Source organism: Stenella coeruleoalba (genome assembly GCF_951394435.1).
Source record: "Stenella coeruleoalba genome assembly, chromosome: 2".
NCBI classification, from domain to species: domain Eukaryota; kingdom Metazoa; phylum Chordata; class Mammalia; order Artiodactyla; family Delphinidae; genus Stenella; species Stenella coeruleoalba.
The window spans coordinates 25,543,872-25,569,864 of NC_137147.1; the positions used below are offsets into that span (position 1 = coordinate 25,543,872).

At 45.0% G+C, this 25,993-nt stretch overlaps 2 protein-coding genes across 3 annotated transcripts in view; one reads left to right on the forward strand and one right to left on the reverse strand.

Annotated features, from left to right (window-relative positions):
* The window catches only part of LRRC74A (leucine rich repeat containing 74A), a gene marked incomplete at both ends in the record, with an annotated part of 90,750 nt that extends 89,358 nt beyond the window's left edge, over positions 1 to 1,392 (reverse strand). The window contains 1 exon segment of the mRNA XM_079913559.1: positions 1,246 to 1,392. Coding sequence (XP_079769685.1) covers positions 1,246 to 1,392 — 147 coding nt within the window.
* Positions 1,259 to 25,174, forward strand: ANGEL1 (angel homolog 1). 2 transcript variants are annotated; one of them, XM_079912862.1, is made up of 10 exons: positions 1,259 to 1,454; positions 4,256 to 4,831; positions 5,748 to 5,974; positions 6,432 to 6,501; positions 7,104 to 7,537; positions 9,853 to 9,979; positions 10,288 to 10,398; positions 21,420 to 21,489; positions 22,015 to 22,178; positions 23,135 to 25,174. In XM_079912862.1, the coding sequence occupies exons 1-10, from the start codon at positions 1,391 to 1,393 to the stop codon at positions 23,293 to 23,295; spliced, it is 2,004 nt and encodes a 667-aa protein (XP_079768988.1). In that variant the 5' UTR covers positions 1,259 to 1,390; the 3' UTR covers positions 23,296 to 25,174. The 2 variants fall into 2 exon arrangements, with proteins under 2 accessions (XP_079768988.1, XP_079768989.1); XM_079912863.1 differs by lacking the exon at positions 10,288 to 10,398.
* Positions 25,175 to 25,993: the final 819 nt, after the last annotated feature.

Sequence of the window (25,993 nt, forward strand, 5' to 3'; positions counted from 1 at the left end):
GATTTAGGATCTGATTTGGAACTTGGACTTCTGGGTACTTATTGGGACAACATGGAAGGGCATACAAGGAAGGTTTATTTAAGCCATATCAAGGAAGTGATCTGACTTTGGAGCCTCCTTAGGTAGAGTTAACATTTGTGTGCTAGTTTCTAAGAGGCTTCCCAACCTTCAGATTGCCCCTGGAGCCTCTGCCTCATCTCTGGCAAGGGCAAGAGCGCTGTTGCCTGAAGGCATACACTGCCTCTAGAGCTAAGGGGACAGAGTGGGAAGGCCACAATACTGACTCTCTCCTTCTTCCTCCTTTCCGCCTTTCAGTGTTATGATGTATCCAGATGGTCCCAGATCTGGTGACTCCACAGAGGGCTTCCCCGAACAACCGAGGCTCCAGCCACAAATTGGAAATCACACAGCTCATACACTGGGTACTGAAACTGGGAGTATTAAGTGGTCCCTCCTTCTTTACAGCGGCAGAAGATTGAGAGTGGGAAAGGGAAGGAGAGAATTAAAGAGGTCTGGGTAGCACAGAGCTGATGGAAGAACTGGCCTTCTTTTAGTGACATATATTTTGTTCAGTCAACAAAGGTTTATTTGGTCTCTACTATGTGCCTGACACTGTCATAGACACTGGAGAGAAGAGATACCTCAAGGAAAGCCAACCAACCAACCAGACTTGGTCCCGTTGCCCTTGTGGAGGGTTCACCCCCTCCCCTTCTTGGCCCCCTTATCAATGGGACACCCCTTTTTTCCAGATTAGGGGAAAAAGGGCCCATTTGGAACAGGATGAGGAGATAAAATCTTATGTGCTGAAGCAAGGTGTGGACTCAATGTTTGACCTAAATCTGAGCTGGGGAAGAGAGTTAGGAAAAGGAGAAAAATGGGAAAGAGCTGGCTCTCTCCAGTCTGGGCTAAGCCGGTCAAGATCATAGAAGTCAGAGCTGGGTGAGGCCTTAGACAAGGTCCAGCACCTCATTTTACAGATGAGGGAACTGAGGGGCGGAGACGTTATGTGGTGGACCCAAGGTGGAGCCGTAGTGAGGCGGCAGAAGCGGGAATAAAACGGTGGACTTTAAATAATACTATGGTGCCTCCAGGAGGGGTTTAATTTCAAATCCCGGCGCTTCTGCCGCAGCTGAGAGCCAGGCCCGGCCCATATGCTCCGTTGCCTTGGGAACTGGCTTCCCCGCCCAGCGGGCGCCCGCTTGGCCCTGAGCTCCTAATAAAGTTGTTGTTGAAGCTCAGTGGTACCATGTGAGCCGTCCCGGGGGCGGAGCCGGGGGTGGGGCGAGCCGGGGGCGGGGGCGGGGCCGAACGGAGGGCGACCTGGCGGGCGGCGGCGAGGAAGGGAGGCGGGCACTGGAGCGGGCGCGGGAGCGGGCGCAGGCGGCCGGCCATGATCGCGTCGTGCCTGTGTTACCTGCTGCTGCCGGCCGCGCGCCTTTTCCGCGCCCTCTCAGGTACCGGCCCTGTGTCCTGACGGGCGGGTGCCAGGCCCGGGCGTGCCTCGGCGGGGCCCCGCGGGGCCTGGGGCGGCGTGCGTCGCGGGCGGCCTCACGACCACTTTCCCCCGGCAGTGCCAAGGTGTGGGGAGGCGGCCCTCGGCCCCGCCGTGCCTGTCCTGGACTAAACGAGGCCCGGGCCTGGCCGGCGAGCGTCGTGGGCGGGCCCCTCCTCACCCCTGTGACCTGGAGGTGTCGGGCCACAGTTAACGTGAGGCGGCTTGGGGAGGGGCCAGAGCTGCCCTTCTCTGGCCCCGGGGTTGCGGAGAGGTTCCGGTCCCGCTGAGTCACTGCCCTGGGGGTCGGGGAGGGTTGGCCGCTCGGGGCCTAGGCTAATGTCCGAATTCTCTGTGGACAGGGGCCAGTCGGCCCTGGGGGCGGATCTGTGGACTGAAGACCTAGACGTACCTGTTTTTCCCCTGGGTCAACTCCACACTCACGTTTCCCAGCCGCCTCTCAGCGGAGTCTGGTTGAAAAAACGGATGCTCAGAATCCAGAGGCACATTGAAACTTCGACTTTGAAGCAATGTCCCGTGCGTTTAGAGATGTGGTGGGGTGGAGGCAGTGCCCAGCGGGTACTTAGAGAAGAGTTATTGTTTAACTTTGCCATGATCTGCCTGCGCTCCCCACTCCTGGGCTCTTATGAGACCATCAGTTACTCTGGGAGATCCCACAGAACCCCCAGACTTTTCTCTGGCATTTTAGGGGGCAGGACAGACCAAGAAGGACTTTTAGAAATAAGATGTCCAACTGTGTGCATTCTGTGCTTTTCCTTTCTGGAACTTTACACAATATGTGTGTGTGTGTTTGTAATTTCTGTTCCTATATATTTCATATAAAACATTTAATGTATGTATGTGTATGTTTGTATCTGCCACTAGAATGCGGGCTCCAGGAGGGCAGGGCCATGTCTGTTTTGCTCACTGTATCTAGTGCTAGCATACTGCCCAGAATGCAGTAGGCACTCAGTTTGGGAATGTCTTGTGTGTACATACTTCTCAGAAATGAGGAACTCCACAGAAGTCATTGTTTTCAGAGAACTAAGGCATATTCTTCTAACCATGTTGCTGTCATTTCTGGAGCTCTGCCAGTGTCCATAATGGCAGCCATAGTGACATATACTAGTCCAGAGGTTTCTAGACCAGTAGTCAGAGTTTTAGGTATGTCAGAGGAAGGGCCGCCTCCCCCCACCCACTTGCACACAGCTATTAAAGTAGTCCCATTTGTATTTGTACATTTGGTTTCTACAGATTTTCTTTTAATAAAAGAATTCTGCTGCTGAAAAACAAACCACCACCACCAACCAAAACCTGCTGAGTTTGAAAACTAATAACCTCACACATATAAATCAAAGAACTTCTGCCATGCGATACACATAGAGGATGTTTCAAAGGGCAGGGAATTAATAAGTTCCTGAGTCTAAGGCCAGCAACCCAGCCCATGGGTTTAGAGCAGGGTTTCCCAATCTCAGTACTGTTGACGTCTGGGCCTGGGTAGTTCGTTGTGGAGGTGTCTCTTGCACTGTTAGGATATTCAGCAGTATCTTCATCCTATAACCACTAGATGCCAGTGTAGCATCCCCACAGTTGTGACGACCACTGTCTCCAGACAATGCAGAAATGTTCCCTGAGGGCAAAATCACCCCTGGTTGAAAAACCACGAGTTTGAGGGACGTAAATCCACATAGACCCTAAATAAGATAGTGTCTTTCAACGTTTGAACCATTTTGAAGTTTTTCTTGCCTTTTAAAAAAAGAGCTGATAAAATAAATCTCTGGTGATTGAGGGTCATCATCATACATGTCACTTGTCCTATGCTAAAAATAAGTGACTTAGTGTGTGTTGGTGGGCGGAGGTTTTGTTTGCACCAAAATACTGTGCTTGGATTTTGGGGGCTCCAGTTTTATAGTTTTTCCCACCTGCTTTTTGCCTGTTGGCTGTCACGGTGGCTGCCGTAGCAGAGAGGTGGCAGCTGTCTCTTGCTGTCAGTTGTTGGCACCTTCCGATTTACAGCCGCTAGAGTACTATGGAATGGGAAAGATGATAATGAAGTCTGTGAAGATTTATGAGTAGAATAAATAGATTTGAGAAGAGGACCCAGGGCCTTTGCTAAGAGAGAGATTGTACAGATTTTGAGACACCCTTTTTGTCTACTTTAGGCCTTTTTCTTTTAGAATGCATTCATAGATTAGTGGATTTATAGAACTAGAAAAGCTCTTGGGAATTATCTAGTTCAAACTTCCCTTGTCCTCATTTTACAGTCAAGAGTGAGTCCATCTCACTAGGGCCATTGTCCAAGGTCACATAGCTTTGTTAATTTCAGTGCTAGGCCATAACCCACAGTTCTGACTCATGGTCAAGTGCTGGTTCCAGTGTAATGCGGCTCTTAGAACCAGAGAGTTGACGTTAATAGGAATCTTAACCTCCAGATAAAAGGAGTGTGGTTGTATGTGACCATCTCTGTCCTAGATTATGCGGGATAGCCATTCTTTCATTCACACATGAATATTTATCAGATCCCTACTATATGAATTAGTTGATACTTGTAGAGCATTTAAAACAGTGCCTGGCACATAGTAAGCACTTTGCTCTGATGATGAGGATGTTCCAGGCACTAAAATGGGCAGGCTCAGTGATGGTACAGTGATGAGCAAGGTGAACATGATTCTTGCTTGTATGAGACTTACTAGAAGTTGGGAGAAGAGCATGGGTTGGGTGATGCTGTCATCTTATAACATGGTATCTTGGCTTTCTTCTTAGATGCTTTCTTCACATGTCGAAAAAATGCCTTCCTGGCGAAGAGCTCGTCCCCCCAGGTAGACGGCGACTTTGCCATGGCCCCTCGGGGCCCCGACCAGGAGGAGTGTGAGGGCCTGCTGCAGCAGTGGCAAGAAGAAGGGTCAAGCCAGGCACTCTCAACTGTGAGCGAGGGTCTGCTTGTAGATAAGGGAGTAGCCGAGAGCAGCCTGGCGCACCTGATGGATAATCCTGGAGAACAGGATGCTGCTTCAGAAGACAAGTGGTCCAGCAGGCAGCTGAGTGACCTGTGGGCAGCAGAGAACCTGGAGGAGTCTTTCCCTGAGGTGCTAGGAGAGGAGCCACTGCCAGAGGTCGAGGACCCAATGTGGGCAGAAGTCCCGGTGCAGACTGGCCCCCAGTATGCAGACTGTGCTGTCCTCCCAGTGGGTGCCCTGGCTGCAGAGCAGTGGGAGGAGGACCCCGCAGTTGTGGCCTGGAGCATAGCACCGGAGCCTGTGCCCCAGGAAGAGGCTCCCATCTGGTCCTTTGAGGGCCTGGGGCAGTTGCAGCCTCCCCCAGTGGAAATCCCATATCATGGTGAGTCTGACAACCGGCTGGGTGAGCCGGGGCAGCAGGTTGTCTCGGATGTGCACACAGTCACTGCTAAAGTTCTCTTGTGTGGAGCTCTGCTGCTGCATTGTGTTTTTCTGAGACTCCTGCAGTGGCAGATCCAGAGGGGCCTTAGAGAGCATTTCATCCAGCCCCGTGGCCTTTCAGATGAAGTGATCACGGCACAGAGAGGTAGCAGGACATGCCTAAAGTCACATAGCTAGGTAGTGGCAGAACTGAAAGCAGACCATAGCTCTGATTCTCTACATTATTGGTTCTCTGGAGGTGACCTGGGGTAGCGGTGGAGAGCGCTCAGGGCTCCACTCTCTGCCTCGACCAGGATGACTCCATTTTTATCTGTGTTATATGTCAGGCTTCCATTAGACTTTGGAGAGCGAGTGCTGTGGCTCACATAGGTTTGAACTCCACTCTGCAGCTCCCTGCTCGAGGGCACATGGGAGACACATTATGGTTTCTGGCTCTGTAGGCATTTTCAGGTTTAGAGGTCAGAAAACACCCAAGGCTGAGATTACTCTAGAAATGTCTTTAATCTCAGATGACTGTTAAGCACATTCATCTGAGTGATTCCCCAGAGACCCATGGATTTATCAGAAGTGAGAAATTGTTGGCCATATTTAGTGAACTTGTACTAGGTGCCAGGTATTATGCTAGGTACTAGGGATACAGTGATGAACAGGCCAAGATTATCTTAGGCTTTGTGGAGTTTATTGTCTCGTCTGAGAATGTCCTTAGAGTGTTGTTCAAATCACCACAGAAAGGGATGAATGACAGGGAAAATGAAAAAAGGAACTCGTCGCAGTATCATGGAGTCAGGAGTGGAGATGGTGGGCCCTGTGAATAACATGGACTTACCATGGACCTCTTCTTCCCGACACCTTTGCAGAAATCTTGTGGCGAGAATGGGAGGATTTCTCCACTCAGCCAGATGCTCAGGGCCTGGAGGCGGGGGATGGCCCTCAGTTCCAGTTCACTCTGATGTCCTATAACATCCTGGCTCAGGACCTGATGCAGCAGAGCTCAGAGCTCTATCTGCATTGCCATCCAGACATCCTCAGCTGGAACTACCGCTTTGCGAACCTCATGCAGGAATTCCAGCACTGGGACCCCGATGTGAGTGAAGATGGGGAGATGTGCCATCCTGCATTTGCCCTGGACCCTGGCTGTCCCAATGCTCTTAGAAAATGAATTGAACCCCACAGCTGTTCATATGATTGGCCTCCTGCCTAGGACTGGCGCTTGCCTGCCTGGTGTAATGAGTTTGGGGCAGATGCTAAGAAGACTGTCCGTGGGTGCACACTTTCTAGCACCTTTGTGCAGGCAGGGAGACGTGAGGGATTCAAGGAGCAGGAAGATCCAGCGCATGTATCTGATCTCAGCTTAACTCTGGGCCTGTTGTTGCTGGTAGTGGCTATCAGGGAAGAGTCAGCACCAGGGGAAGTTTCAGTGTGACCCAGCCTGAGACCCACAGCAGCTTCCCATGTGGCTTCAGTGCCTGCTCCTGGGGTGGGAGTCGTACTCCAGGGCCCTCCATTACTCTGGAGTGATTGGATTCCTTGTCATTTCCCAGATCTTGTGTCTCCAGGAAGTCCAGGAAGACCATTACTGGCAGCAGCTGGAGCCCTCTCTGAGAATGATGGGTAATGCCGCTCCCTGGCACGTTTGCCAGTCTTTCTTCCTGCAGCCCTGTCTGCTCTCTCCTGAATGCACTGTATCTTTCTTTCATCTCAGTAAACCCTCAGTCTCATCTGTGAGCTAGCTTCTTTGTGTGGGTGAGGAGAGTCCTGAAGTTTTAAAGCAATTCTGACATATATTTCCATTTAATCCTTGAAGTAACCAACCCTGAGAGGCTGAATATCATTATCCCCATTTTACAGTGCGGAAACTGAGGTTCAGAAAATTTGTGTGACTAGCTCAAGGTCACAAAGCTATAAATATGAAGCTCATAGGTTGTGGAGCCTGGACTCCAGCTTGTCTGACCCTAGAGTCCATGCTTTTCCTGTCAGGTTATTGCTTCATACCCTTCTGTCCCTTCTTCCCCTTCTAGCCACTCAGTCATGTGGTTACAACTGTAAGGGAGCCTCTGCAGAACCAAGGAATTGGCAAGGGCAAGGACTCCCCTTATTGAACTGCAGGAGCAGTGCATTAGGCACCCATGCCTGGGCTACTGCCACTGGGTAGAGGGACCCTAACCCATCTTCAAGGACTCTGACCCATCTCCTTGGTGGGGTGTTCCTTGCAGGCTTTACCTGTTTCTACAAGAGGAGGACCGGGTGTAAGACAGATGGCTGTGCTGTCTGCTACAAGCCCACGCGATTCCGTCTGCTCTGCGCCAGCCCTGTGGAGTACTTTCGGCCTGGCTTGGAGCTCCTCAATCGGGACAATGTGGGCTTAGTGTTGCTGCTGCAGCCACTAGTCCCAGAAGGCCTGGGGCAAGTCTCAGTGGCCCCCTTATGTGTGGCAAATACTCACGTCCTGTACAACCCACGTCGGGGCGATGTCAAGCTAGCCCAGATGGCCATTTTCTTGGCTGAAGTGGACAAGGTGGCCAGGTTGTCAGATGGCAGCCACTGCCCCATCATCTTGTGTGGGGACCTGAATTCTGTCCCTGATTCACCTCTTTACAACTTCATCAGGGATGGAGAACTCCAGTACCATGGGATGCCGGCCTGGAAGGTGAAATGGGAGAGGCCGCTGTGGGGTTGGCTTAGGGAGAGATTTTGGTGTTGGCATCTGGTGTTGCTTCTGTGGCAGGGACCTCAGTTACACCTGTTCTGGCTTCCTCTGGCTTTTTCTTGTTCTATTGATATCTGGTACCCAAGCCTGGAAGTTAGGAGCTCGTGAGTGCCTTTGGTATATTGGAATCCTTTCAGTTTTTATCATTATGTTTAATTTACAAGTACATAAGTATATATGTAAGTGCATGTAAGTACACAAGTGCATCCCTTTAAGGATTCAGACATTTTAAAATAAGACCAAAGCCCCTTTTATTACCTACATTTCCCACGTCTCCACTTAGAGTCAAGTAATAACTGTTCAGTGTTTGGTGGTGTTCCTCCAGGTCATTTTCTATGCATTTGCAGTAGTATCTAAGCTGTTGTGATGATGTAATTATAATCTACATTTATTAAGCACTTACTGTGTGCCAGGTGCTATTTTAAGCACTTTACATGTGTTAACTCATTAATTTTCACAATTTCTGTCATTCCTTCCATTTTATAAATGAAAAAGCTAAGGTGTAGAGAAGTTAGGCAATTTGCTTACTCTAGTTTTTGCAGGTAGTGAGTGGTGGAGCCAGGATTTGTAACCAGGTAGTCTGGCCCCAGAGCTCTTGCCCTCCGATACTATGCTGTGATTGCTTCTAACAGCTGGTATATAATGTACTGTGTGTGTTTATAAATGGGCTATATTATGTATATTTCATTTTGTAGCTTGTTTTTTTTTCACTCAACAATGTACATATGTGTCTGTCTCATTCCTTTTAACTGCTGAATGTTTATAACCTAAGTATCTTATAGTTTTATTGTAGTTTATTTAGCCCTACTGAGGAGCACTCAGCTTGTGCTGATTTCTTTACATGTCACTTAATCTCCTTGTTCCTCTCTTTTGCCCCTGCTGATCCAATTTGTTGCTTAACTTTTGGCAAGGCACAGGAGAGAAAAGACATAAAATGACTGAATTATTGTTGAGCACTTTGGGCTTTTATTTTAATGAGGTTACTCAAGTGCCAGCGATGTCCTGGTTGCTACATGCGCAGAGAAAGGCATTATCCTGCCAGGAAGCTGCTGTTATCAAGGGGCTCAGGGCATGGGAAGAAGAATTTACTAAGTGCCTACCACGTGACAGCTGCCGTTAAGCATAGTGATTAAGAGCACCATCTTGAAGCCAGATAGTCCTGCGTTCAGATGCCTGCTCTGCCACCTTGGGCAAGTTACTTCACTTCCGTAAGCCCCATTTGCCTCGTCATACACTGGGGATATAATGGGACCTACTTCAGAGGGTTTTCTTTGGTGGATTACATAAAATAATGCACACAGTGTTTTCCAGTTTCTGCTTCAAAGGAAGCAGTCGTAACTGGTAGTAGTTATGGTTACCAGGATTCTTAATTGTATGTGGTATTATTATCCCATTCAATAGTAGAGCATGTTGAACCCAAGAGAGTTAACTAACTTGCCCAAAGTCACACAGTTAGTAAATGGCCATTAAATTGAAGGTGTGTTTTACTTCTGATGGCATTCTGAAAATGTGTGTCCTCGAGGGGCAGAGAGATTGTGTCTGTCACTGCTCTCTCCCCAGCACTTAGCTAGTGTTTTGCACATAGTTGGCATTCAAATATTTGTTGTTGTTAAATGAAATAAAGGGGGTTTTGCTACACACGTTGGAGATACGCAGATGACTGATGTTGCCGAATGTTTCCCCTACTACGTTCTGTCCGTTCCCAGGCTGCTCATTGGCTTTGACCGAGGATGGTGACGTAGATACGGTAAAGTGCTTTGGTGAATTTCCCATTTGGTTTGACCCCGTGGTTTCCCACTAATAGGCTTAAGATGCTAGACTTTGATCCAGAAGATCCAAAGATCAGGATAAACCTTTTCCCACTGCAAATTAAAGCCCCTGAAAGTTGACATTCCCTGGGCAGAGTAGTGTAGATTTTTCTGAGCTGAAATTTAGGGGACCATATGTTCATATAGTTCTGTTCTCTTTGACTCACATACCTCACTCTCTTAACCCCTTATTCCTGTCTCATAGATATTTCAGTGTTTCTAGTAAAAAAAATAAAATAATGGTTTTAAATAGCTCCTTATTTTTAACTTTCCCCTGAGACTTATGTGTTTTGCTTGTGTTACGTACCTAGTATGTGACTGTGTGTGTGTGTGTGTGTGTGTGTGTGTGTGTGTGTGTGTGTGTATGTTTGTCTGCATGTCCCAAAACATGGGCTATTTCCTTTTTCCATCTCAGATTCCTTATTCCCATCTGCTCTTTCCTTGTAGGTATCTGGACAGGAAGACTTCTCCCATCAGCTTTATCAGAGGAAGCTGCAGGCCCCACTATGGCCCAGCTCCCTGGGCATCACTGATTGCTGTCAGTATGTCACCTCCTGTCACCCCAAGAGATCAGGTGAGCACATGCCACATTCTTGGTTGGTTGTCCCTCCATGCCCATTTTGGGAGAAAGCTGGCACCTCAGTGACAAGAGAAAGTGTAATTCCCTCAATTCTCTTAGCACGTTCCTTTGTTTTTTTCATTGTCCTCCTCATGGTCACCCAGTGAAATGGACAACTTTAAATCATAGCCATTGGAAAATCTCCTTGTCTTCAGAGCCAGACTTCCTCTGTGTCCCTACTTGTAAACTTCTTGGTATTAAGGAAGTCTCAGCATGTGGCTCCTCTTCCTGTCTTTCACTGTATGGCTTTTCCTGGTTTACAGAGAAACGTAAGTATAGCCGAGACTTCCTGCTACGTTTCCGCTTCTGCAGCATCGCCTGTCAGCGACCTGTAGGACTGGTTCTTATGGAAGGAGTGACAGATACTAAGCCAGGTAATGGGAACTAAGCTTGTTCCCTAACTTGTTCCAACTAAGCTTGGCCCTCTTTCCTCTGCACCTCTGATATTTGTCAGTTATGTGGTTTCTTAGTCTTTTCTAGGTATAATTCTTAGAGATCAGCTTCTGGTAATAAGTATGCTTAGGAGGAAGGTCAGTGGAGTTCACCGGCCATGTGCAATGTGTTCAGAACATGGACCAGGAATCAAGAGACCTGGGTTCTAACTAGCTCTGAGACCTTGAGTAAGCCACAAGCTTTTTAGTATTAAGTTTCTAATAACTAGCATGTATACAGCATGTTTAAGAGAGAAAATACACTTGATGGCTTTGAAAATCATAAGGTGACAGTACTCCTGGGTGTGACAACAAGTTACTCCTACTGAGAACTTCCCGATTGTAAGTAGCAGAGTATGCTTGATGTTCTCCCCTGCTTGTCTCTGAAAACACTCCAAAGCAACAAGGAGAATGAAAAGGAGAAATGCAAACTCCATCTTTGAGAAAGCTAGGAGACCTGAAGATATTTGAAATCATGAACCACAGCACAGGTGGAATGGTTGCAAGAAGCACTGGAGGTCATGCAGGGGTGCTGGAGCAGGTATGGAGAGACTGGTCTGTGGGGCCATATGGATCTCCAGAAGAACCAGCAGTGTGCCTTTCTCCAAGGTGAGGAGCGTACCCCGAGGCACGAAGTCAAAATCCCTTGTTTCATCAACAAGAATAAGATGCACAGGTTGTGAAAGGATATTGTCTGAACCTCTTTTGGTCCAAAGAGGCAGTAGAGGAAAGACAGATCAAGGAATCAAGCCAAATTTGCACGAAGCAGTCTGTTTAAGTGGTGGGGGGAGGTGTAACACTTAAACTGCATATTTCTTTTGGCTAGGGGGAAGTAAAGGTGAACAGGACTCACACACAACCCTGCGTCATAAGGAAAGATGCCTGTTACTTGGAATGCGTACCCAGGTCTTCGCTTGTATAAGCTTTGTACCAATAGCTTGTACATAAAAACCTCAACTAATTCCAAGCTGGGCTGCCCAAAAGGAGCCAGCGTGAGATCTGTACTAAAATACTATAAGAAAAAGAGGTGGAAGAGCAGGAAAAGTAAAAGGCAGATAAAGAATACTTCGAAGATAAAAATTGTTGCCATGGAGCATATAAACATTATGATTATTTTCCCATGAATAAAAAAAAATTAAGCAATTGTCTTTATAACATAAGAGTGCAAAAATAAAATAATTGCTTTTATAAAATAAGTTCAAGCACATGGCAAGACATCAGTAGATGAAATGTAAACTGCAGAGCTCAGGAAAAAAGTGGAATAAAAAATTTAAGAATCACATAATGAATACAAAATTAGAAGCAGTCCAAGAGAGAATAGGCACTGCTGAAAACAAGGCAAGAGGCAGAGGCCAGGAAGGATAAAAAGCACTAGAAAGAAAATAACAGTAGTGGAAGTTAAAGAGATTCAACATACACATAGTTCGAGTTCACAAAGAAGAAATCCAGTATAATAGCACAAAGGGAATATTTAAAGGTATGGTTCAGGGAAGATTTTCCCAAAATCAAGAGATCTGACTCCACATTGAGAAGGATATACCATGTCTCAGTAAAAAATGACATAGGAGAGTCAACAGTAAGACATCTTAGTGAAGTTAACAGAAGTCAAAGATAAAAGAATCGTTTGGGCAGAACCAAAAAAATTGGGCTATTTTTAAAGGTAAAAATAATCAGGTAGGCTTCAGATTTCTTAACATTAACGTTCGACTCTGGAACACAGGAGAGCAAGGTTTCAAAGAAAGACGGTATGGTCAAAAATTTTATACTCAACCCAAAGCCTTTCATGAAGAAACTGCTAGACAACCAAGAAACTTAAGACAACCAAGCAATGACTGAAAAAACTATAGTAAAAGGACTGGTGGTAAGCAATGAATTCATTTTTTTCTTGAAGGAATTTAACTTGAATTGGCATTTTGCAAAGAGCAGTGAACATTTCAATGGCTTGGTTTATTTTTGTTGTTTTTTTTTAATTGCAAAGCTAGTGTATTATTACAGCTGTGGTGATAGCAATAATAATAGTGGTGGCCACCATGCATAGAGCGACTGGCGTGTGCTAGGAACTGGGATAAGTGCTTGGATCACTTGGGCTCAGGCAGGGAAGCAGTAGCTCAATGTTTTAAGAATACAAAATCCTGGGCTTCCCTGGTGGCACAGTGGTTGAGAGTCCGCCTGCTGATGCAGGGGACAGGGGTTCGTGCCCTGGTCTGGGAAGATCTCACATGCTGCGGAGCGGCTGGGCCCGTGAGCCATGGCCGCTGAGCCTGCGCGTCCCGCAACAGGAGAGGCCACAACAGTGACAGGCCCACGTACCGCCAAAAAAAAAAAAAGAATACAAAATCCTAAAGTTAAACGGTAGTAGGATCCCACATAGGTAATTCCATGTTAAGAATAGGTTATTTAAAAAAAATCAGTACTGTACTTGAAACATAAAATAAGCATTTCAATTTAATAACAAAATAAGAACCTTTAAAATACACTGACAATCACTTTGTAAGTAGAATCATTATATGGGGGAAAATATCCAGTTCACTAACAGTACCCAATAATAGCAGTATTTTCAAAATTGAGATTAAATTTGGGTAAACACACCCATCCTCCACATACTGTGAACGTACCCTTCCGTTTGTTTAGTATCCCCACCCAGGGCCGAATAGGGTCCTGATGAATCTCTTTTAAGGACTCCAAATCTAAAAACCTACCACCAGTTTTAGACCATGAGTAGAAAGACTTCAGGTGCAGTACAAGGAGATCATAGTGTGTGATCTTTTTTTCTAGAGGATTTGTTTAGATGTGCTAACAAATAATATTTCCAGTCCAATACCAGAGTCATCCAACTCAACTGTAGACATTCAAACTTGCCAAGTTGACTGTGACACTGACTTTAATGGGAAGCATCTGAATTGCCAAAGTAGCTACAGTGCTGGGGAGTGATGGTCTAACTTTCCAACAAGTTGACGTTGCATTGTGCTGGAGTGTTCTACATCACACAAGTTGTATAATAAAAAAAAATTGTGATTCTCACTCTCCCCAACTCCCTTTGTGAAGGAATAATTCATAAGATGGGAATCTAAATTTTAAGTCCCCCTCTTGTAAATATTTTTAATTATTAGTGGTTTATTCTTTCCAGTATGGTTCTTAAAGACACTGAAAGGGGTTACTCTGTTTTCTTTTTCATGAGCACTTGCACATTTCCATTTATCTCCAGAGCTTCAGGTCTTTTAACATGTAAAAATAAACCATGTGCCCAATTAAGTGCATTCTAGGAAAAAACAGTTGCTAATAAATGACTTCCATAAACTATTATTAACAAACTGACCAGATGGCCACAGAGGAAAGGCTGTCTGATCAGTTTTTGAACCAGGAAAGTTCTGAATCCAGCTCCTCCACTGGCCCATCCCTGCACAACTTATTATCCTCTTCCCAAGTACACTTGCAGAAGAACTTACTTGCTTGGCTGCTGCCAGTGCTGAATGGTCCAGGAAGATGTTGCAGCTCAGGTAGAGGCAGTTGTGGCCCATGTGCTCATGTGGCCTGGTGGGACAGGCAGAGGCCTTGAGTCCCATGGAACTGCTGGAGCAGTGCCGTTTGTACATAGTGCTGCATGGGTAGAACCTGGTGTTGAGAGAAGCAGTTTTCTTTCTTTCTTTTTTGTTTTTCTTTTCATGTACTAAAAAAAGACTTGATTTTTTTTATCCTCACACTAATATGAAAATTTGCCAAGTGTAAATGTCTAGTTTGGAAATCAGTCCATTGTCTTGCAGGTTCCAGCATTGCTAATGAGAAGTCTGCTGCCATTTTGATTCTTGATCCTTTCTTTGTATATCACGTATGTTGCCTCTCTGAGACTTTCTGGTTCTTATCTCTAATCCCTTGATTTCTGAAATCTCATGATGGTTTACCCTACTCAGGGTGTTGGTTTCATTCATTATTTTGTATACTCCACGGCCCTTTCAAATGGAAACTAATTATTTCGAATCACATAATTTTGCTGGTAATATTTCTTCAATAATTTCCTATCTTCTGCTTTCTCTTTTTGGAATTACTGTTAATTGGATATTAGAATCTACCATCTGTGAGATGCTCTCAGCTTGTTCATTCTTTCTAGTGATTTTAAATTTCTGCCATTTTATATATATATATATTTATTTTTGGCTGTGTTGGGTCTTCATTTCTGTGCGAGGGCTTTCTCTAGTTGCGGTGCGCGGGCCTCTCACTGTTGCGGCCTCTCGTTGCAGAGCACAAGCTCCAGACGCGCAGGCTCAGTAGTGTGGCTCAGGGGCCTAGTTGCTCCGTGGCATGTGGGACCTTCCCAGACCAGGGCTCGAACCCGTGTCCCCTGCATTGGCAGGCAGATTCTCAACCACTGTGCCACCAGGGAAGCCCTGCCATTATATTTTTAATTTCCAAATCTCCTTTTAAAAGTTCCTTCTTTTTTTATACCATTGTTTTTTGTTTTTTTTTTTTTAATGAATGCAATATTGCCTTTCTACTACTGAGGATGATAATTTTTAATATTCCATCTGTTCCTTCCAAGGTTCTTTTTTTTTTTTTTTTTTCCCCAAGGTTCTTTTAATTAAGAGTTAGTTTCTTCCTACCCCACTGTTTGTTCCCAAAGATTCCATCAGGTGTCCATTCACATTTAGGAATGAGACATGAAAACATAATGGCTCTGTGTAAGGGATGGTTCTAATTGACTGGTGAGTTCATTGTGCCAGTTTTGATTTTCACCTCCCACCTCTTTTCTGGAGTAATGGTACCTCTGATTCCTGACCTCTTACATGATTCAGAAGCCTAAATTAGCTTGCCTCTTGCTGAAGAGAAAACCATTTTCAATATCCTGCTGGTCACTGTGATTTTTCTGATTCAAAATGAAGATATTAGTGTTAGGAACATTTATGTTCCAAATAACATCACATCAGTCATCACAAAGTGAAACTGCAGTATTTAACAGGAATAATAGTCAGTAAATAACTAATGGTTGAAGATTTTAATTCATCTTTCTCAGTTCACAATAGTTCAAGTAGATAAAAAATAACTGAGACTATAGAAGACTTAAATAACATGTTGTATGGTAAATCTGATGGATACATATCAAACTCTGAGCACTGAAAGCAGAGCAAAGACATCTTTTAAAATATCCACAGGAAATTCCTGAGAATTGGCCATATATTAGACTACCACAAAAAAAATCAGTAAATTTCAAACAGTAGAAATAGTATAGCCAACTTTCCGTGATCACACATGCATTAAAAATAGAAGTTAAAAGAATGCTATCATCTGGACATTTAAAAAATTTCAAACAACTTTTGGGTCAAAGATGAAATTTAAACAAACTGCACAGTGTGTAGAAAATAACAATAATGAAAATACCATATATTTGTGGTATATAGCTAAAATAGCGTTCAGTGAAAAATTCATAGAATTATATAGAATATCTTGAATCAGAGAATTATATTGGTAAGAAAAGATTAAAGTAAGTAAATTAAGTATCCCCCAAGTTAGAAAAGAGAACAAGCTGAAAGAAAGCAGAAGATGAAAATGAAAATAATTTAGAGAACAGAAAAACAGTAGGACTAATAAGCTCTAAAAATCGGTTTTTTGGGTGAAAAACAGCTGTCAGATTAGCTAACCTATTTAAGGGGGCAGGGGAGGAGCAAGTAAAAGTATTCAGATGCAGAAGAATTTAGAGGATTATAAGGGGGTTCTTTTCTCAACTGAGTGCAAAAGAAATTGGAAACTTAGATGGCCTATGTTAATTTTAGAAAATGTAATTTACTAAAACTGATTGTGAAAGAGAGACATAACATAAATAGATTACCACAGGGTGAAAAAATAGTGAAAGTTCTCAGAGATACAGTCCCACAAAAACACCATGTTCATGTTGATAGGAGAACATCATCAAACCTTTAAAGAACTTGTAATTCCATTACTGTTTAAATTGTTAAAGAGCACAGCAGAAGGGGGCCAAGTTATTTTTACAAAAGAAGTATTTGACACCAACACCTGACAACAGTTACACAGGAAAAGAAAACTACAGACCTTATATTCTCCACTTATGAATATTGATGCAAAAAATGTACATAGAAGATCAGGAAACAGAATCTAACATCACATTTCAAGAGCAATATACTACGCCCAAATAGAGTTTATCAGAAATATGAAGGTAGTTCAGTATTGGGAAATCTATTAATGTATTTATCATGCTAATAAATATATGAAATCTATTAAAAAATAGAAATGCATGTCATCCTGTAGATGTCAGAGACGTTTGTTAAAATTCAACATCTATTCCGGATTCTTTTAAAAAGAACCTTCTTAAGGAAAAAATAGATAATTCCTTATACCCTTAAAATACATTTATCTTGGTCAGTCAGCGCTTTGGTGCACCATGGAGGAAGGGGCGTGGAGCCGCCAGATGCCTGAAAAAGAAAAAAAAACAAAAGCATTCATCTCAATCCAAAAATGAGCATCTTGCTTAAAGAAGACAGTCTAGTAGCATTCCTGTCAAAGTGGGGAACAAGATAGGGATGACTACTGTCATTCAACTGTGAGAGACACCAGCCACAGAATTAGAAATAGAACATAGAAATATAGACAAGAAAATAGAAGTAAACAATGGAAAGGAGAGGGTAAACTATTACTTGCTGTTAATATGGTTATATAACTGGTTATCCAAGAGAATCACCTAACAACTATTATTAGCATTAATTCTGGAAAGTATCTGGGCAGAATATTAATGTACAGAAATCAATAGTATTCATATAATAAAATAATGATATATTTGTTATAAGATGTAATTTTAAGAAGACCCTATTTATAATAGCAACAAAAAGAAAACAATTTAACAGGGAAAATGTAGGAATATTTCATTTCATATAAATTAACAAATTTATTGGCATGAAGTTGTCCGTAACATTCTCTTACCTTTTTTTAAAAATAACTTTATTGAGGTGGAATTCACATACCATAAAATTCACCCATTTAAAGTGTGCAAATCAGTGGCTTTTAGTATATTCAGAGTTGTGGAACCATCATCACAATATAATTTTACAACATTTTCATCACCCCCAAAAGGAATCCCATATTCATTAGCAGTTATTTTCCCTTTACCCCTCCCCTTGTAAAAAATCAACAGTGGACCTATGGGTTTCTGGACTCTCAGTTCTACTCCATTCATCTATATGCCTAGCCTTATGCCGGTACCACTCTGCCTTGATTATTTTAGCTTTGTATAAGTTTGAAATAGAGAAGTGTAAATCTTGTAACTTCATTGTTGTTTTTCAAGATTATTTTGGCTATTCTGGGTCTCTTATACATTTCTATGTGGATTTTAGGATCACCACGTCAATTTGTGCAAAAAAGTTAGTTGGGATTTTGGTAGGGATTTACAGATCTGTAGATCAGTTTGGGAAGTGTTGCCATTTTAACAGTATTATCTTACGATCAGTGAACATGGAAGTTTTCCCATTTATTTAGATCTTTAATTTCTTTCCATGTTTTATAGCTTTCAGTGTGTCTTATACTTCTTTTGTAAAATTTATTTGTAACTACTTAAAATTCCTTTTGTTACTTTTATAAATGGAAATATTTTCTGAATTTCATTTTTGGATTGTTCATTGCTAGTGTATAGAGATGCAATTTTTGTATATCAGTCTTGTATCTTGCAATCTTTCAAACTCAATTTTTTTTAAATGAATAAATTTATTTATTTTTGGCTGCGTTGGGTCTCCATTGCTGCACGTGGGCTTTCTCTAGTTGTGATGAGCAGGGATTACTCTTCGTTGTGGTGCACAGGCTTCTCATTGCGGTGGCTTCTCTTGTGTGGAGCAGGGGCTCTAGGCGCACGGGCTTTAGTAGTTGTGGCTCGTGGGCTCAGTACCTGTGGCACGTGGGCTCAGTAGTTGCGGCACGTGGGCTCCGTAGTTGCAGCTCTCGGGCTGTAGAGCGCAGGCTCAGTAGTTGTGGCACATGGGCTTAGTTGCTTCGCAGCATGTGGGATCTTCCCCGACCAGGGCTCGAACCCGTGTCCCCTGCATTGGCAGGCAGATTCTTAACCACTGCACCACCAGGGAAGTCCCTCAAACTCATTTATTAGTTCTAATAGTTTTTTTAGTGCATTTCTTAGGATTTTCTATATATAAGATCATGTCACCTTGCAAATAGAAATAGTATTACTTTTTTCCATTCCAATTTGGATGCATTTTATTTCTTCCATAATTGTCCTGGCTAGAACTCTCATTACAGTGTTGAGTGGTGACAGCAAATATTCTTGTCTTATTTCTGATCTTAGGGGTAAAGTTTTCAGTCTTTCAGCATTGAGTATGATGTTAGCCATGAGGTTTTTTTGTTTGCTTTTTATTTGTTTGTGTTTTGTGGATTCCCTTCACCAGATTGAGGAAGTTCTCTTTTATTCCTAGTTTTTTAAGTGTTGTGGGTTTGTTTTTTGGTCATAAAGGAGTGGATTTTGTCAGATATTTTTTCTGTGACTATTCAGATAATCACGTGGTTTTTGTTCTTCAGTATTCTGTTAATATGATGTATTATATTAATTGATTTTCAGATGTTAAACCAACCTTACATTTTTAGGATAACTCGTATTTGGTCATAGTATATAGTCATTTTTCTATTTTGCTGGATTTAGTTTGCCAGTATATTGTTCTGAGACTCGTTTTCCAACATGGGAGAGGAGGAGTTTCCCCCAACGCCAACAAATAATTCAACTCAATTCTGACACTGTCTCCCCAGCGATAGCATCCGATTCCACAGCTTAAGGGCTCAGTTCTACAAGACCCACCCCTCCAACACTTCAGGTGCCTGTCAAAAGACCAGGTTGTTCCCTGTGCTTCTTCTGACCGACTGGCTATAAATCAGAGGTTCCCACTATCCCCTCCTTCCTTGGGTTAGATTAATTTGCTAGAGTGGTTCACAGAACTTAGAGAAACATTTCACTTGCTAGATCATCGGTTTATTATAAAAGGATATAACTCAGGAACAGCTGTACAGAAGAGATGCATAGGGCAAGGTATGTAGGAAGGGATGTGGAGCTTCCACGCCCTCTCTGGGTGCACCATTCTCCCTCGAATCTCCATAAGTTCACCAACCTGGAAGCTTTCCAAACCCTGTCCTTTTTGGGTTTTATGAAGGCTTCATTACATGGGCATGATTTATTAAATCCTTAGTCATTGGTGATTGATTCCACCTCCAACCTCTCTCCGCTCCCTAGAGGTCATAGGGTGGGACTGAAAGTTCCTCTGATCACATGGTTGGTTCCATTGGCAACCAGCCCCCAACCTTAGCTATTTTCCAAAATTGCCTCATGAACATAACAAAAGGCACCTTGCTCACTCTCAACACTCAGGAAATTCTAAGGGTTTGGGGAGCTTTGAACCAGCAACTGTGGACTAAGACTGTTTATGAAGACTGACTATATATGAGAAATATATATTTGGTCATCTGAATGACCAAATATACATTTCTTATAAATCACAGAACTGTAATTGTTGAGGCATTTTGCATCTACATTCATAGGCGATATTAGTCTATAGTTTTCATTCTTTGTGATGTTTTTGTCTAGTTTTGATATCAGAATAATACCTCATAGCATGAGTTGGGAAGTGTTCCCTCTTTTATATTTTGGAAGTATTTGTGAAGGATTCATATTACTTTTTTAATGCTTAGCAGAATTCACTAGTAAAGCTATCTGAGCCTGGGCTTTTTGTGAGAATTTTTAAATTGCTAATTCAGTCTCTTTAATTGTTATAGAACTATTCAGATTTTCTTCTTTTTCTTGAGTCAGTTTGTGTAGTTTTTGTCTTTTTAGGAATTTGTCCATTTTACCTAAGTCATCTAATTTGTTGGTATACAATTGTTTATTGTATCCCTATAATTTTTTTATTTCTTAAGGTTGGTTGTGATGGCCCCCTCTTTCACTCCTGGTTTTAGTAATTTGAGTTTTTTCTTTTTTTCTTGGTCAGTCTAGCTAAGGGTTTGTCAATTTTGTTGATCCTTGTTATCCTTTTCTTAGTTTGGATTGTTATACCAAAACACTACAGCCTGAGTAGTTTATAAACAACAGAAATTTATTTCTCACAGTTCTGGAGGCTGGAAGTTCAAGGTCAGGGTGCCAGCATGGTGCATTTTCAGTGAGGACCCTCCTCTGGGTTGCTGATTGCCAGCTTACTGTTGCATCCATACATGGCAGAAAGGACAGCTCTCTGGGATCCCTTTTATAAGGGCATTAATCCTGTTCATGAGGGCTTCACCCTCAAGGCCAAATTACCTCCTAAAGGCCTCACCTCCTAATGCCATCACACTGGGGGTTAAGATTTCAACATTTTTTGGGGAGAGACAAACATTCAGTTCATAATACCTATTAATGTCAGTAAGATCTGTAATAATATTCCTTCTTTCTCTCCTGATATTGGTAATGTGTGTCTTTTTTCTTTGTCTGTGTGTGTACATGTATAGGTGTGTATAAGTATGGATACGTGTGTGTGCATACATATGTATACGCATACATACACAGATACATATATGCACACAATGGATGGTGGGTGATAGAAAACCTCTGGAGGAATACACCAGGAATTTGTTAACATTGGTTGCCTCCGGAGAGAGGAATTGAGTGGCAAGGTCCCAGAGTGGGAGGGAGCCTTTTCACTGATATTTTTCTCTACATTTTGATTTTTGTACCATGTGACTGTGTTACCTAAAGAATGAATTTAAATTTTTTAAGAAGTTGCTGAGCCAGGGAAGAGATGTCTGTGTTAGAGACCTCTGTCTGTCTGCTTCCTGAGGTTCTTGACTTTGGTCCATTGTTTTCTTCCTCTCCTCAACTTTTGTCTTTCCCTTTTCCCTTCTGGAACAATCCAGTCAAGGATCTGAGTGGGATTTCAGGGTGCAAGGTTCTAACCCTGCTTCACTGTCTGTGATTGATAAAACCCTTTGTCTCCGGTCTTCTACAGAGCGACCTGCTGGCTGGGCCGAGCCTGTCATTGAGGAAGACATACCTGAGCCTGAGCCTGACTTCCCCAGGTAATCTTCTTCCAGTTCCCTTCTGCTTGCATTCCAGCCCCATCGAGGTGTATTAGAGAGATTCCTGTTGGCTTTCCTGGGGCTGATTTGGGCGAACACATTTTGCTGAGCTCTCTCTCCCCCTTGTGTGTGCTAAGTTTATGGAGGAACATACTGGTGTGCAGAGGCCAGAGGTGACCCACCTAGGTTCTTGCAGATGCAAAGCCCCTGCCCTTTTCCTTTGGGAGTAAGGCCTCACAGAAGAGCTTGCTGACCCATGGACAAGGGTACATTAGGTATACTTCACCAGCTAGCAAGAGGAGAGTGGGGGGTGAGAAATGTCAGCAGGACTGTATATAAATGTGTCTGTTTCTAGGCTAATTTTAGCTAAGACTCTCAGCTTCTTAATTAGCATGGGAAGGCATTTGCTGAGGTTGAGTTATTTGGGATCATCCCTTAAAAAACTTGATAAAACCCACAGAGAAGTGACCTTGGGAAAAGTTCAGTAATGTTTGTTGACTGACATCTTCCCCTCCATCCCCGAAGGACTGTAGGCACCATCCAGCACTGCCTCCACCTGACCTCGGTATATACTCATTTCCTGCCCCAGCATGGCCGCCCAGAGGTCACCACAATGCCCTTGGGTCTTGGAATGACAGTAGATTACATCTTCTTCTCAGCTGAGTCCTGCAAGAATGGGAACAGAACTGGTAAGCTTGGTGGATCCTGGATTCCTAGAAGCCACCCCCAAGAGTCCCTGGGAACTGATGGTAGGTCAGGCATTTGATCACATGGCTTGGGCTGCTGGGACCTGACCAGCAAAGGAGCAGATCTCATACCCACCTGACACTGGTCATCCTCATCATACTTCCCTTAGGCCATTTGCCCGCCTTCTCTTTTATCCTTGTAGCATTAGAGAGATGTGGGCAGAACAAGCCATCCCTCCGTTTTTTGTTTTTTGTTTTTTGTTTTTTGCGGTACACGGGCCTCTCACTGTTGTGGCCTCTCCCGTTGCGGAGCGCAGGCTCAGCGGCCATGGCTCATGGGCCTAGCCGCTCCGCGGCATGTGGGATCTTCCCGGACCGGGGCACGAACCCATGTCCCCTGCATCGGCAGGCGGACTCTCAACCACTGCGCCACCAGGGAAGCCCCGTCCCTCCGTTTTAAAGATGAAAATAGAGCACCAGGAAGTGCTCTATTGGATTTGTTCAGTGGCAGCTGGTTAGTAAGGGACTTGGTTAGGTTAGAAACCCTATTTCCTGTCTTCTCACCTCTCACAATAGTCACAGTATAGCAGTCTATCAGCCCCATGCCTGTTTTGTTTAAAGCATGTCTTTTAAAATGTTTGGATTTTCTGTTGAGAAATCAAATTTTACATAGCAAATCTGGACTTCGCCTTCTCTTGGAAAATCAGAAGATCTTGTAATGCTGGGCTTGGACGTGCACTCTAGTTTGCTGCAGTCCCACCGAAGCCACCTGGCTTCTTTCATTGACATATCATGGCATATCTGAGAAAATGAGCCCTCCGCCAGAGGCGGCAGGAGGTGAGGGAGGATAGGGCCGCCTAGGAGACGCAGCCTCCTGAGGTGTGGCTCCCACGGGGCCCCCCACCCCATGCAGCTTGGCTGAGGCTGCCTTACCCACCGGCCTCCGCTTTGTGCTCCAGATCGCAGGCTTGGTCACGATGGAACTCTCAAGCTCCTGGGCCGGCTCTCGCTCCTCTCTGAAGAGATCCTCTGGGCTGCCAATGGCTTACCCAACCCCTTCTGCTCTTCAGACCACCTCTGCCTACTGGCCAGCTTCGAGATGGAAGTCACCGCCCTATGACGGTCTCCCAGGGGAAGAGAGCTTCTCTTCCAGAAGAGCCACCTGGATCAGAGACTGTGGAAATATCCCATGCTTCTGGAAACTTAGCTCCAAGAAACTTACGTCCCCTCCCCTCCCCTCCCCTCCTCGTTCCCTTTCTCCCATGGCTAGATTTCCTCCAGGCCTGTCCACATTCTCTGCCTGTGGTCCCTGCCCCGCCCCAGCCTCTTCCTAAACCTGTGCCACATACTGGGTGGCCCTGGGAGAGGCAGAAGGGGGGGTTCCCCTTCCTTCCATGTATCCAGCGCTCCCCCTTGATTTTTAATTACCAGGGTTGCGGGAGCTATTGATCTCATTGGTTATTTGTATTCAGGCCGTTTCTTGGTGGGGTGCCTTCTGACCTGACCTTCTCCCTGCCTGAGACCCCTGGGCCCAGCCCTCTTGCCAGACACACACGCGTGAGATGTGTGTTGTGTGTGCATCCTCTCGGGGTGGGACTGCTCTGCGTAGTCATGCCTGTCTCTGACTAGCCCACTTTCCACACTGGGGCTGTCAGCCTAGGGGCAGGTGGAGGGCGTGACCGGGTAGCTGTGTGCTGCCAGGCACATGGGCACCTGGCTGCCAGCGGCAGGAGCGTGGGCCCGTCTCTCCTTTCATCATCTGTGTTTCGTTAGGTGTCCATCCTGCCAACCAGAGCATCCTCATCGTCCGGGCTCTGGTAACAAGTGGGCCCCACGAGCTGGAGCAGTGGATTCAGGGATGCCCTTGACCCAGAGCTCCCCACAGGCCTGGCATGCTTCCTCCAGGGCTCATCCCTTTCCCCAGGCTGCCCTGTGGGAGGCCAAAGTTTGAACCCTTGTGTGGGGTCGGTGGGCAGGGGTAGTGGACTGAGGTGCCAAACTCTTTAAGCATGAGGAGGAAGAACTGTCAGGGAGCTCCTATCTCACTGGAGGACTGCAGCGAGGGCGGGAGTCCCAGCGGGGAGAGAGCCGGCAGGTTCTGCAGCTGCCTCAGCTGGGACGCAAGACCTCAGGGACTTGTTCCCTTCCCTCTGCACAGCTAAGCTGCAGCTCTCTGGTCCTCTCCTCCCACTGCTTTTTACTCTTTGCTGCCTCCCCCATCCCCTTCCTTTTTTCCACTAGAAAAGCCTGGTATTTAGCTCAGGCCAGACCTTCTCAGCAGAAAGGTGGCCCTGGGCAAACTGGAGGTGGCGGTGCCCCACCTCCGGCAAGGCGGCTCATGGCCTCTGCTTTCCCTCTCCTGGTGCAGGAGCACCCTGGGGCCTCCAGGGGGTGCTCCCTTGCCCACATGAGTCACCTGCATGCCTGAATCCTGCATCGCTGGGTGTAGCTGCTGGCCCTGCAGACTTGACTTGCTGTTGGCCCACTTGGCCTCCAGAATGGGACTGGAGGATATAGCTGAGAGGCTGGAGTTCGGGACAGTTAGCTAGAGGTTAATGTTTTCTCCTTTCTTTTTTTTGAGAGCCGAAGACCCAGCTTGAATAATTCTGCTGCTGCGTTCATGGTTATAAGCTTTCCATGCCTGGGTTCTGGGGAATTTATCTATTCATGTATATTTTTAAACATTGTTTCCTGGGTACTGGGCATGTGCCTGTCTGAGCCCCAGGCCTATCTGTCCACACTCCACCATCCACTCTGTTTGTCTCTCCCTGGGCATCTCCTGAGATGGTCTCAAGACAGTGCCCTATTGGTTTGTAGGACTAGGGCCCATCACTGTTTTTTTCTGCCAGGAAACGTAGTTTAAAAATGGCTAAAGATGGCAGAGGGCAGGAGCTTGATAGATGATCTTTTCCTTGTTTTCTTATTTTCTGTTTTGGAAATGAAAGGGGGTTTTAAATGGTCATTTGAACTCTCTTTTCCAAATAAAGGTTTACCTTTCCCCCCTACTGTTGGTTATTTTATTAGGATCCTGAAAGGCATGGGGGAGGGAAGGCCTGGGGAATGAGGTGGGCAGAGAAGAAGAGACTGATCCTGGGGTGGGGCCTCAAACCTGAGATCTAGACCAGAGAAAAGGGTTATCATCTCCCTCTGGTAACTGAGCAGATGCCCACTACTCTCCTGGGAGGAACGGCTTGAGCGCAGCCTCCTGCCCGGACTTTCGTGGGGTGCAGCTCTCTTCTCCATCCTCGCCAAGCTAGAGGAGAATACTGCTTTCAGCTGCTCTCATTCTTATTCCATCTGCTGCCCCTGTACCTGCCATACCTCCGCCTAGTCCCAGCAGAGGAGGATCTGTGGCGAAAGCAGGATGAGAAGTGTTTTCCTGGTCAAAGCTATGGCAGCTGCGTGAGGCACGATGCACGTGGCAGATGCCTCTTGCCGCGCTTCTATTTTTGATCATCTCTTCTGTGTTCAGGAGCCAGGGCTGAGCTGTGAGCCACCTGTTGCTGGCAAGGTTTCTCATCTTTCCTGGGCCTCACTGTGCTGGGACTTCTTCCTCCGGCCTTCCTGTGCAGCAGGTCCACCAGCCCCTGTGCCCGTGGGAAGAAGCCCTGAGACAGGTGTGGTTTTCTGCCTTACCTGAGCAGAATCCCAGACCCCACACCTCTGAATCAGTACCTGAGAAGCTGGGTTATTTAAAGCTACCTGGGTACCAGTTGAACCGCCTGGGCTGGGATTTAGCCAGGGATTAGGAACACCACTTGTCGTCTTGGCCTGGTCACTTGGTGATTGTGGGTAAGTTAACCCCTCCCTATGTTGCA

Excerpts from the sequence above, each read along its gene's own strand:
- ANGEL1 (XM_079912862.1), top strand. The coding sequence starts at position 1,391 with ATGATCGCGTCGTGCCTGTGTTACCTGCTGCTGCCGGCCGCGCGCCTT. Across the intron at positions 6,502-7,103 it reads GCCCTCTCTGAGAATGATGG|GCTTTACCTGTTTCTACAAG; the intron begins GTAATGCCGCTC and ends TGTTCCTTGCAG. Across the intron at positions 7,538-9,852 it reads ATGGGATGCCGGCCTGGAAG|GTATCTGGACAGGAAGACTT; the intron begins GTGAAATGGGAG and ends CTTTCCTTGTAG.